Below are 12540 nucleotides of genomic sequence, written 5' to 3' on the forward strand. Positions count from 1 at the left end.
CCCCAAAGCATTCCCAGAATGGAGAACCCTGGCAGAGGATGCAGCAGATGGGGTTGGAGTCTCAACTCTGACTTGCTGGGTAGCCTTGAAAATGTGCCATCCTACAAGAAGCACTAACATTTATTGAGCTCTTATATGTGAGAGACACTTTTCTAAATGCATGTGTGGATTAGCTCATTCAAAACCGAACAACCCTCTAGGTAGGTGGGGAAACTAAAGCACAGAGATGTGAAACTACTTGCCTATGGTCACACAGCTGTCAAGTGACAGGCCCACCCAGGATCCAGCCCAGGCATTGCACTCTCAGCCAGCATGCTACACTTCCTTTCAACAGTGCAGAAAAAAAAGGGCAGTGCTGCTCCCCAATTTTGTGCCTCACACATCACTTTGCAAAACTTCACAAAAGGAGAGTCTTATTTCAGACCCTGGCGATTCTCATGCAGCCCAGCCTACCTCCCAAACCCACAGTCAGGAGGCCCTTACAGGTCAACCAAACGAGAGAGAACAGAGAACGAATTCAGGACCAAAGCGACAGATTGGGGTCTGCATGGCTGGAATTGTGCACAAGGAATCCAGAGCTCATGAGGACCCTTCTGTCGAAAATGTGTGCTTAGCACTGGGCAGGACACCAACTCCAGGAAACAGAATACATTATCATCTGCAGCTGGATGTGGCCTTAGAGAATAGTGTCCAAGTTTCAGCGAGGTCCAGAAAAGTCGAGTAACCAGCTTGAGACCACTCAGCTTGCTCAGGGCAGGGCCAAAGCTGCACTTGACTCCCAGGCCCTGCCTGGTGGCTCTTTCAGCCTCACCCTGAGCCCCTTCCCTGTTCCTGAGCACAGAGCGAGCCCCTCTGGAAGGAAGGGCCTGCACCTCTAACTCCACCGCACAACATCAAAAAGCCTCGATTGCTAGCCATGCAATTATTTTCTAAATAAACCGTACTTGAATATGTAATAGCAAATGGGCTCACTTGATGAGAAAATCAAGTTATGCATAATAAATAGCTCTGCTCCTCAGCTAATAAAGTGATTTTTATTCCTAGGGCTTGTTAAAACTACGCACTCCAGATATATTACTTCTTAGATGACACAGTTGCAGCTTTCCCTCTACAGGAACATGTGAACCAATAGATGCAAGCACTCAGTCTAGGGCACAAGACCTATCTCTGACAGATTCTCCCTGAGGCCACCGACCCAGCCAGTTCCTGGCCTCAGGGTAGCTGGTCAGAGTCCCTGGGCAGTCAGGAGACACAGCCCAAGGAGTAGAGCCCTGTCCCATGACACCCTTCCCAGGGAGATCCTCCCCCAGCATCAGGTCTGGGATACAGAGGATCCCAAGAACCAGGCAGGAGACTGTGGAGTGGGAAAGGGGCCAGCATTTGCTGTATGCACCTACTGTATGCCTACATACCTGATCTTTTGACATCTATTGTCTCTTTCCCCACCCTAGTCATACAAGGAATATATTATTCTCCCCACTTTACAGATCAGAAAACTGAAGCTCATGAAGGGAACTGTTTTACCAAGCCTGCCCACACCAAATGATGGAAATAGGGTTTGAGCCTAGTCCTGTCTGGTGCCAGGACTGCTTCCTCTGTCCAGTTCCTACTGCCCCAGTCTCTGGCCCACCCTGGCCATGGGCATCACAGCCAGCCAAGAAAGAATGGGGACCAGGAGAGGAGAGGAAAAGGAGGCAGGGGAGGGACAGAAGCTTTTCCAGTCAAAGACACTCAAGGCTGGGCGTGGTGGCTCATGCCTATAATCCCAGCACTTTGGGAGGCTGAGACGGGTGGATCACTTGAGGTCGGGAGTTCGAGACCAGCCTGGCCAACACGATGAAACCTCATCTCTACTAAAAATATAAAAATTAGCTGGGCATAGTGGCGCACACCTGTAGTCCCAGGTACTCGGGAGAGTGAGGCAAAAGAATTGCTTGAATCCAGGAGGTGGAGGTTATAGTGAGCCAAGATCATGCCACTGCACTCCAGCCTGAGCAACAGAGCAAGACTCCATCTCAATTTTAAAAAATGAATAAATAACAATAAAGACACTCAAGGAGACCTACAGCTGCCTTGGTCCCCAGACTTCCCCCTACTCTCAGGGAGGGTATAACACCAGTAGAGCACTCTACCTGCCAGGCACTGCCCTGGGGAATAGGATACAAAATCTCATCCCTACCTCTCTGCACCCCGTTTGTCTAAAATCCTCATTTCACCCATGGGGAAGCAGAGGCTCACTGGGATGAGGCACTTTTCCCAATATCAGTCATCTGAAGGGGGCTATAGAGCCCTCTCTCCATTCATAGCAGCTCATCACCCCTGGACGTCTACCTGCCATCCTTCTTGTGTCACCCCTGGACGTCTACCTGCCATCCTTCTTGTGTCACCCCTGGACGTCTACCTGCCATCCTTCTTGTGTCACCCCTGGACGTCTACCTGCCATCCTTCTTGTGTCACCCCTGGACGCCTACCTGCCCTCCTTCTTGTGTCACCCCTGGACGCCTACCTGCCCTCCTTCTTGTGTCACCCCTGGACGCCTACCTGCCATCCTTCTTGTGTCACCCCTGGACGCCTACCTGCCCTCCTTCTTGTGTCACCCCTGGACGCCTACCTGCCCTCCTTCTTGTGTCACCCCTGGACGTCTACCTGCCGTCCTTCTTGTGTCACCCCTGGACGTCTACCTGCCGTCCTTCTTGTGTCACCCCTGGACATCTACCTGCCGTCCTTCTTGTGTCACCCCTGGACGTCTACCTGTCGTCCTTCTTGTGTCACCCCGGATGTCTACCTGCCGTCCTTCTTGTGTCACCCCTGGACGTCTACCTGCCATCCTTCTTGCTGCAGATCTCCCTCCTGCCTACCTCTGTCCTCAGCACAGAGACGAACCTGGCCAAGGCTCCCATTTTCCAGATGTCAACACCAGCCCAGTAAACCACAAATGCATCCTGTGTGCAGGCCTCCGCAGTCACTCTCAATCTATTAATCCAACCCATCCCAGCACCCTGGCCCAACATGCCACCCAAACCTCCTCATTCCAGGCCCCCTCCACAACCCTTTCTTTCTTTGCCCAGAGGATACCTGGCTGCCCAAGTTTGTGTTCCCACAACTGACCCCAGCATGGGCTTGCCTGGGCCAAGAGGGCCCTCCCAAGGAGTGGCCAGAACAAGGAAAGGGACAGGAAAGGCCACATCTGGATCACAGTCCTGAAGCCCCCTCCCCCAAACCAGTCATCACTCTCTCAGAGCCCAACAGTAACCTCAGCCAGGGACGACTTCCTCGCCCTCCTGACCCCATGCATGCCTTTGCCTAGCCAAGACAGTCCCACAGGAGCCCCTTTGAGGAAGGGGTCCTCTCCTCCTCTGACCCCCAGCCCTTCTGCAGCAGGCAGCCCTCTCCCATCCCCCTTTTCCCAGAAGCCTCAGCCTAGGTCTGGCCTTAAGACTTTTAACCTTCACCACATGGCCCCAGGCCCCTCTGCTGGCCCCCCAGGCATCCCCATCCTGGGACCCACCTTCTTGAACCTGGGGCCAAGAAAGAAAGGGGGAAGAGCAGGCCATGGCTCCCTTCTCCGGGATGGGGAAGTCTTGGTAGCAGGGGAGAGCTATGGAGGAAGGGATGGCAGTGGGTGGAAGCTGAAACTGGGTGTAGAAGGAATAAAGGGGATGGAATCTGAGAATTCTCCCCCAGTCCAGCTCTTCCAGACTTAATATTCAGGGCTACTATTCTCTGCTCCCCAGCCCCATCACTGCCTCCTCCTCAAGCTCTTGGGCTCAGCAAGTGAGTGGGGGGCGGTGAAGAATTTTCGCCCCATTATGGGATGTGAGTTAGGGGGAAAGGCTCTAAAGAGAAGCAAACTTCTCCATGGCTTCCTTCCACTTACAGCTCTGGGACTCCACTGGGGGGCGGGGAGGTGGGACAGGGGATGTACTGACCCGGGTCGCTGGGCCTGGGCCCTGTTGGTGGGGAAAGTCTTCCGGCTGAGGGTTGCTCAAGTCAGTCTGTCCTTCTGTAGGTCAGAGACAGAAAGGCCCCTCCTTCAAGACTGACACCCCCCACCCCAGGCTGTCAGCGAAAGGATAAGGTGGCAGGGGCCGCTGGGGGACGGGAGGCTTAAGGAAGAGTAATGTCGTAGCTAAAGCAGCCAGACCTACCCAGAGCATGCAGGACAGACAGATCCACGTCATCTTTGCCGGGTCCCGTCCCTGGGGCACGCCCAGGGCCTGCGAAGAGCCCCTGAAGCTAGAGTCCCCGCGGCGCTGGTAGAAGGGCTCTCTGAGTCCGCTGCTGCTCCAGCTCCGCCAGCATCTGCTGGGCCTCTCGCCCTGCTGCCTCCAGCTCACCCTCCCTCCTCCTCCTCCTCCTCTCCCCCACTCCACCCCCTCGTCCCAGCCTCCTCTCTCCTCCCTCCTCCCAGGCTCCACCGGTGGCCTTGAGGGTCAGGAGCCCTGCTTTGCAGGGGCGTAAAGGGGACAGGGAAAAGAGACAGCTACCAGAGGCAGGGCCCCCCTAAGCCGCGCCCCCACCCCGGGACACAAAACCCCTGTGTGCCACTAAGGCTCCTCCGTCTTCTGATCTGGTGCTGGTGGGCCTAGAGTCCTCCCTCCTCACTGCAGACCCCCACCCCCAGCAAACCAGCCTGGGGGTCTTCACTCCTGGAACCCTCCGGACCACTGATGGATGAACAGGCAGCTCCAGGCCCGCACAGCCGGCACATTCAGGGTGCCTTGGCCCCTCCCCCTCTCCAAGTACCCGTGCCTGCCTTCCTGGCCTCCTCGGAACACACATGCATTTGCACACACAGACTGGGACAGACTCTGGTGCCCACGCGCCAAGCTCAGAGCCCAGGACAGGCCTTAACACAGAAGAAATCAGGCCTGAGACTGGGGAAGAATGGCCCTGGCCCCAGGCTGTGAGTTTCATTCCAATTTTTTTCCTATTTCTTTTTTTTCCCCCTTCTTTCTTTCTTTCCTCCAAACATCTGTCCCAGCCCTTCCTGCCTTTCTGAAAGGGAACCCCGCTCCAGGCTCCCGCGAGAGTATGTTTTTCTTGACTGTACCCAGGGCCAACATTTGGTTTGCATTTCCCCACTTCCTTCCCCTCCTCCTCTCTCCCCCTCCTTGGGCCCAGTTCTCCCCTCCCACCATTCCACAGGCCTCCTTCTTCCCCACAGCGTCCCCTGCCCACCAGCCCTCCCCTCCCCTCGCCCCCACCTCTGCCCAGAGACAATTGTTGGGGTCTAGAGGGTGGAAAGGAGGCTGGGTCAGAACCCAAAAGTATTCCTAGGGAGCACTAAGGGGGAATCCAGCAAAGTCTGCCCCAGGCCCTCATTGTCTGGAACCACCACGGTCCCCTCCAAAAACACCCTTCGTCTTTGAGCTCTGGCCTTGGCTGGACCAACTGTGGGTGGGTGGGGGCCAATGAATCACCCGTTCTGCTCTTTGGAGCTGTCCAGGAGAAGGAGGGAGGGCTCAGTCCCACACCCTCCTGTGGACACACACACACACAAGGACGTAGTCCAACTCACGTCAACACACAAGAGCCCGCCCAGGGTAGGCACTAGGAGACCTCGTTCCTAGACTGAGTCACTTAGCAAGAAAAATCCTCTTGCCTGGCCTCCTATGTACACTGTGCTATACATGCACCAGGGCCACATGCACAAAGGGTTACAGATCCCCTGCCTCCCTCCCCCACTCACCCCAGACCACGCCATGCCGCTCTCCGTCAGCACCACATACCGTGCAACCACCGGCCTCCTTCACGGGACCTGCCCAGCCACTTGTGCAGACTCCCAGCCCAGGGACCACCCAAGACATCTACCTGGGAAACCCCAGAATGAAGGGGAAACACTGACTCTTCATCTGAAAAAAGACTGCTGTATTCGGATACACAGGTTGTCCACGGCACCAGGAACTAACCATCTATTGTTTGGTGGTTCTGAGATGTCAGGGGAGGACACTGAAGTGAAGTGCCAATTTCCCATCCTTCCTAAAGCCGGTACCTGAGTGAAGAGTCTTTGTTCTGTTAAAGGAGTCAGGGTCCCCTCTGCATACTTCTCCAAGTCCTTCAGAGCTCTAGGGCTGGGAAAGATCCTGCCTCTAGCATCTTTTCCCTGCCAGGATCACAATGCTCCTCTGGACTCCCTACCCCAAGCCTACTGGGGCTTCACTGACATTTTATGTCACTGAAATGAACCAACACTGAAACGAACCACTGTTCCACAGTGGGTTGGGCCTGCAGTCACGGCTGGGGATGTCCATAGACAAACCTCCGCAAACCCTCCCATCTCCCCTGGCTAGAGCACCAGGCAAGCAAAGGGGAGTGATCTTCAGGAGGCCCTTCACTGCTGGCGTCACTGAAGACGCCTACAGGCAGCTTTCTCTGGAGTTCTGAGAAATCACCTTGGAGCTTCCCAGAAATACTGGAAAACCAGACCAAAGACCAAGTCACAGCGACACCAACTTGTCTGGCCTCCCACGCAGCCCAAGGAGGCCCTGCTGCCTCCCTAGGCTCCTCAGCTAGGACCGAGAATGGAAGTGGGGGACCCTAGTGCTGGGGGTTCCCTTGGAGAAACCCTCCCTCCAGAATACCCCCATCCCCCTTCTCCAAGCCTATGGGGTCTCTCCTGTATATTAATTACTCATCATCAGGAAGTCCTTCCTGCTAATTAACCACCATTCTCCCTGTTGAATGTTGACTCTGCCAACTGAGGTGTCTCCAACTGTGTGTAATGACCCTGTTCCAGGCTTGTCAGCCTTTGTTCCTCCTTCACAGCCTGGTGTCTACACCCCCACCCACACATGGGCAAGGACATGTCCTGTGTTTTGTATCCCCAGAGCCTGGCATACAGTAGGCACCAGACATGGTTGAAGAATGACTCAATCACCCAATCAATTAGTCAATGGGTCCTCACATATTTTCCTCCTGTAAGTATTCACTGCTTCCTTCCCAAACCTTCCTTCTCTTCCCCTCAAAAGGGCCTCAGGCAGCCCTGCCTGTACACCTTCGCCCACGCTTTCAGTGCCACCCTATCTGCAGCCACCTCTGCCTGCTGCCAATGCCCCGCTGCCAAGCTCTAGCCAGTTGCAGACTCTCCACAGGCCCGGATGGTTTCGTACATCCTGGGATCCCCACCCTGTGCCCAGACCCCTGTCTCACACAGCAGACATGGAGTACACACTGGAGGACTGGCCGGGGCTCGACACTGGCATCCAGAAGCCTCTGAACCCAGCCCCAACCCTGCGTCATCCCCACCATTCCTGCCTTCCCGCTGCGTGCAGAGACCCTCCCTCCGCTCCTCCCTCCAGCCCCCTGCTCAGCAGCCAGCTGAAGAAACAGAGTCAGGTCTGTGGGCTCTGGTGCTGGCCCTGGGCCTGGAGGAGGGTGGAGCCAAGGCAGAAGGAAGGGTGAGTGTGGGCAGGAATGAGCTAATGGTCTTAGAGCCTGAGCCTGGCAGGCCCCTCCCTGGGCCTCAGTTTCCTTTACCTGCAGAATAACCAGGCTGATGGCCTCCAAGTTCCCTTCCAGCTCCTCCTTCTGTGATGCCACGAGTTTCCCAGGCCAAGGCCCCATCCCCATCCAATTCAGTCTTCCTTTCCTTTGACTCTTGTCCATCAAAACATTCTTATGTCCACCCCTCTCCTACCAGGGCATTAAGCCTTTCCTTTGTCACCACTGGTCACAGCATCTGAAGGTCACAGAGCATTTTAGAGCTGTAAAGGCCTTCAAGCTCAGCTGCCCAGGGGTCACAGTAACAGCCATTGGGGGTCACCTAGAAGTTCAATGAGGGGAGCGGGCAAGGGGTCACAAGGACCTGCTGAGGGCAGGCCCCTGCTGAGGGGGACACCCATTCCTTGGTTCCCCACTACAGCATGCAGCAACACAAGCCCACATCTCCACATCTTCTGATCTGCCATAGAACCCCCATCTCCATATTTTATATAAAATATTTTTACAAAATTGAAAAAATACAAATTTGAAAGTGTTGGCTTAAAAAAAACCACTCTGAAGGCCCAAACCAATGAGTTTGCCAGGAAGGTTAGTCTCAGGGCACCTCTAGCCTTATCCAGCCCCCTTGCTTAACAGACAGTCACACTGCGTCAAAAGAGGTGGTGTGACTCATCAGAGGTCACAGAGCCCATAAAAAGCAGAGATTCAGTCTCTCGGCTCCCAGACCCCAGATTTTGTCCCTAAACCCTGCAGCCTGCCGCCTCTCACACTGGGGCCACTCACACTGCAGCCTTCCTCCCAGACCGTCCTGAGGGGCTCATGTCCAACAGGTAGGTGCAGAGCTGGCAATGGGGTTCTCCACCAGTGTCCAGGTATAGATCCCAACAGCACGAGACCCAGGAATCTGCACCGAAGCACTCAGCTCCTGGACCTCCACCCTCTCACCCCCTCAGAATCTGATACTCTTCCCCCTTCCCCAGGCAAGATTAATACCAATTAACTAGGCACTTGGCTTGCTGCATCATCTTGAAGGCTCCTACTAACCCTCGTTTTATAAGTGCAGAAACTGAGTCATATAGAGGTTCAGCAACTGGCTCAGAGTCACACAGCTAGTATGATGTGTGAAAATGGAGCTCAGGGCATCCGATTCCACATCTCCCATGGATGGAGAAATTTCTTACAGCTATATGGTCACCCCAGGACTAGGGGCTCTGCTTCCATGTTGTGGTGACGTATTGACTGTTCTCTCCACTCACCTAAGGGCTGATGCTGAGGCTCCAGGGAGGGGTTCAGCCAGGTCTTGCTTGGCAGGAAAGAGTGGGGAGCCAAGGATAGTGCTACAACGTGGGTCAAGATGAGACCAACTGGCTCCCTAGTGGCTTCAGAAGAGTCAACAAGGAGAGATCTGGGTGCAGGCAGGGTCTGTCCCTTGAGGCTCCTAGAGCCTCCCTTAGGTAAGCCATGCTGCCTCACCCATACACCTCAGCCTCTGAGTCCTGGGTGCCCCGACCTCTAGCAGAGGGCTCGTAAGTGGGGGCTCAAGTCCTCTCCATGCCCCACCCACCAAACCCTGGCATGAGATTCATCAGCCCAGAGCATGGGGCACTACATTCTAATGCCCACCAAGGCACCACATGGGCCAGGGGAGGCCCTGCCCCCAGCCTCCACATCCAGCACTCCTCTAGTACCAGACTGAGGTCACTCTCTTGCACTGCAGAAATGTGGGTGCTCTCTGAGAGAGAAGGCAGAGCTCCAACCAGGCCCTGCATGAGCCTCAGTATCCCCAGCTGACACGAGAAGGAGCCTCACTCACACCCCTTCCCCTACCACCCCTTCCCCATCACGCTGGGTGGGGACCGTGTCTGGGCCCAATCCCAACAGTGCTTAATAAGATCCTTCCCAGAGCTCTACTCCGCAATCTTGATCTCTTCCCCAGCTCTAATTTCCTGCCTGACTCAGGCCTCTCAAAGGCTGGAGGGAGGCAGCTGCAGCTGTTCATCCACCCTCCCACCCCCAGCCGCCAGCTCAAATCCTGGCCCAGAAGGAAAAGGAGAACGGAGTGAAGTGGTTCCATCATCCTCTACCTCTGCAAATGGGGAGGGGGTGTTGCTAAGCAGTCTGGGGTCCAACTGACCTGATCCTGGCCGGCCATTTCCCACTTCAGGCTCCTTTTCTCAAATCTAGAAATCCAGACTTCATGGCATCTGAACTCAGAACCCAGTGGAATGTGGACAGGGCTCCAGCCCTGTGATCTGCAGCTGCAGGGCCTGCCTCTCAGCCAATCCCTGAGGACAATGCATTTTGCTGGAAGATTTCAAAGCATACCTTGGGTAACTGGAACGGAAGCCTGCTGGCACCTTTCCCCACTGCGGAACAGCAGAAAGGGAAACTGAGGCTCAGAGGTAACACCTGGGAGAAGGAGTTAAAAGTCCAAGCTCCTAATGAAGCAGAAGGAGCCTGTGGATGGCAAGCATGGATACTGGGAGAAATCTCTCCATCCCTACATACTCTGGCCTGCCTAATGGTCTGCAAGATCTCTGCTGGAAGCAGACAATAACAATGATAATATCCCTGTTTTTTATCAAACACCTGTTATGGAGTAGGCACAGTTAAACACTTTAAGTGCATTACCTTATTTAATCCTCACAACACTCCAACGATGTAGATATTTTCATTATCCCCATTTCACAGATGAGAAAACCAAGATACAGGCAGATCCTGTAACCAGCCCAAGGTCTACAGCTGGTAAAGCCAGAATTCAAACCCAGGTGGCTGGCTCCATAGCTGGGAGTCTTAACCAGAATGGAGGACTTTCCCCTCCCCTGTGACAGGGGACCTTCCCTGTCCCAAGAGAGTGGGTCAGAAAGCCAGGACTTCCAGTCCCTGGAATCCTTCCCCTCATTAGAGGGTCCTGGGGTCCTGGGGGCTCTAGGTTATGATCTTGGGGTTCTCCTGGTCCTCCAGGGAGACTTTAAAGTTACGCACAGTTTTTCCAATTCCCTACTTTGTAGCTATGCCCCCACCTCCACCTCCACCCTCAGGTCTATACTCCCCCCACCCACACACATACACACGTTACACACCTGCTGAAGGCAACGTCAAGCATCTTCTCTGAGAATCCCAGGGAGACCGATATTCAACCAGGACACGCCCACCCACAGCACTGCACGTTCTCCAGACCCCTGCTCCTGCCCCCAACCCAGCTGCTGCTCCCTCCCTGGCGCCCCAGCCCCCATCCTCTCCCTGCCCAGTTCCCTGGTCCCTCCATCCTCCTGGATAAGTGGGAAATCCCTCCTGCTGTTCCCCAGCCGCCCCATTCCCGTGTCCATTTGACTTCCTTACCTCGCTGCCTTAACTCGGCGGCTTCTAGGGATTGGGGAGCAGGTGGCATTTCCAGGAACCCACCTTCTCTTCCCACGGAAATTTGAGAGGGATGCTTAAAACCCCAGGAACTTTACTCTGTATCCCCAAATTCGCCGCCCTCCCACAGACTCTGGTGCTATCCTTCAGACTTCTGATCCAAGCCCAAGACACTCAGGGGTGTGCGCTGGGGGAGGGGCAGCAACTCTCCTTCCTGGATCCCAGCAGTCTGGGTGGCGACTCCCCCGGAGTCCCAAACTCTGCTGAGAGCCAGGCTGACGACGGCCAAGACGGAGGGTCCCTGAGAGTGGAGGGTAGTAAGTCAGATCGAATGCCGAGGAAACTGCGGGAGGGAAGCTGCTGGGAGGGAGGGGGCGGGGGTCCGAAGGGGCCAGGTGTTGCCGAGACCTTTTACCTGGCTGCGGAGGCAGAAGCGCAGGGGCAAGAGGCACGAGAAGAGGTACTTGCCCCAACGGATCACGCAGGAGAAGCACCAACTCAGCCGAGTCATGCTGACCCCTGGAGTGGGCGCCTGGGGCGCGAGGGTCGGGAGAGGTGGACCCGCCGCTCCTGGCGCAGAGTTCCGGGGTTGGGGCGGGCTAGGAAGGCGGGCGCCCTGCCCTACCCTGTCCCCGGTCTCCCGGAGTCTCAGCCCCGGAGGAGCAGCCGGTGTCCTGCCCCCTCTAGCGGGAGACGCGGGGCGGGAGGCCCGCGGCGCGGCCCGGACTGGGCTCCATCTCCGGGGAACCCCCACGGGGTGCGGGCGGCAGGGGGCTTGCACCCTCTGAGACTCTTCCTCCGCGTCTTTCTCCTCCCCTGGCGGCGTGACAGCCTCCGCCTCCTGCTTCCCGGGCGCGCTGCGGGGAGGGTGCCGGCACCCCGGCAACTTCTGAGGTTCGGGAAGCCGCGTGGGGGAGGCTAGAGGGGACCCGGCAGAGGCGGCGCCCGGCGCCGGGCGTCCACCTGCGAGGAAGGAGCGGCAGCCGTGGGAGCCGAGGCGGCGGCGGCAGCATTGTGCTCCTGGCTGCAGTGAGGGTGTGAGCCTGCGTGTGTGAGTGAGTGTGGATTCCCTCCAGAGCCCACTCCAATTCCCATATTGCTCCCCAGGGCATAATGTAATTAACTTAAACGGAGGCCTGCGGCTTCCATGACCCAAGTAGACACATCCCTGTGCCAGGCGTGCACGTGGGGACTCTGTGCACAGTCTGGACCAGCTGTCCAGTCCCACCTCCAACCTCTGACCCTGGCCACACACTCCGACTCCTCAGCCAGGATCTCTCTCTAGCCAACTCAGTGTGAGGGCGCTCAGACGTTCAGCACATCCAAAGGGCCCCTACAGGTTGGAAGGGACCCTGCCTGGGAGAGAGGAGAGCTGGACCAGCACTCTAGGACTGGAGCTGCACCTGCCTGCTCTGGGTTCAGGGCCTCAATTTCCCATCTTCTCCCTTCTGCCTGCCCTCTGCTACCTCTTCTGTGCTCAGCTGAACAGAGGATGGGGGCCTCTCGGGAATATTGTGTGAGGTCATCCTATTAGGACCCTAGAACTAGGGAGAGGGAAGGAAAAAGAGGGGAGGCGCAGGTCCTGGACTCTGGAGAGAGATGGGGAGAGACACAGAGACAGGGAGACAAAGGCAGAGAGAGGCAGGCGGAGACCCACAGACAGACTGCAGAGAGCTGGAGGGGCACCCATGAGTGTTGCTCGGGGTTCTGTGACTGCAGAGAAAGTGGGAGGGCAGG

General features: G+C 56.2%; 1 protein-coding gene across 22 annotated transcripts in view; it reads right to left on the reverse strand.

Annotated features, from left to right (window-relative positions):
- Positions 1–11615, reverse strand: part of TNS1 (tensin 1) — a 214210-nt gene extending 202595 nt beyond the window's left edge. For 18 of the 22 annotated variants that reach the window (XM_074010045.1, XM_074010043.1, XM_015432758.4 and 15 more), the window contains exon 1: positions 11219–11615. In XM_074010045.1, coding sequence (XP_073866146.1) covers positions 11219–11314 — 96 coding nt within the window. In that variant the 5' untranslated portion in view covers positions 11315–11615. Of the gene's footprint in view, positions 1–4148; positions 4305–11218 lie in introns of those variants that run through there. The other 4 variants (XM_065526058.2, XM_015432757.4, XM_074010049.1 and 1 more) reach the window with 1 other exon arrangement.
- Between the last annotated feature and the right edge of the window lie 925 nt (positions 11616–12540).

This window comes from Macaca fascicularis, chromosome 12 (assembly GCF_037993035.2).
Source record: "Macaca fascicularis isolate 582-1 chromosome 12, T2T-MFA8v1.1".
NCBI lineage: Eukaryota > Metazoa > Chordata > Mammalia > Primates > Cercopithecidae > Macaca > Macaca fascicularis.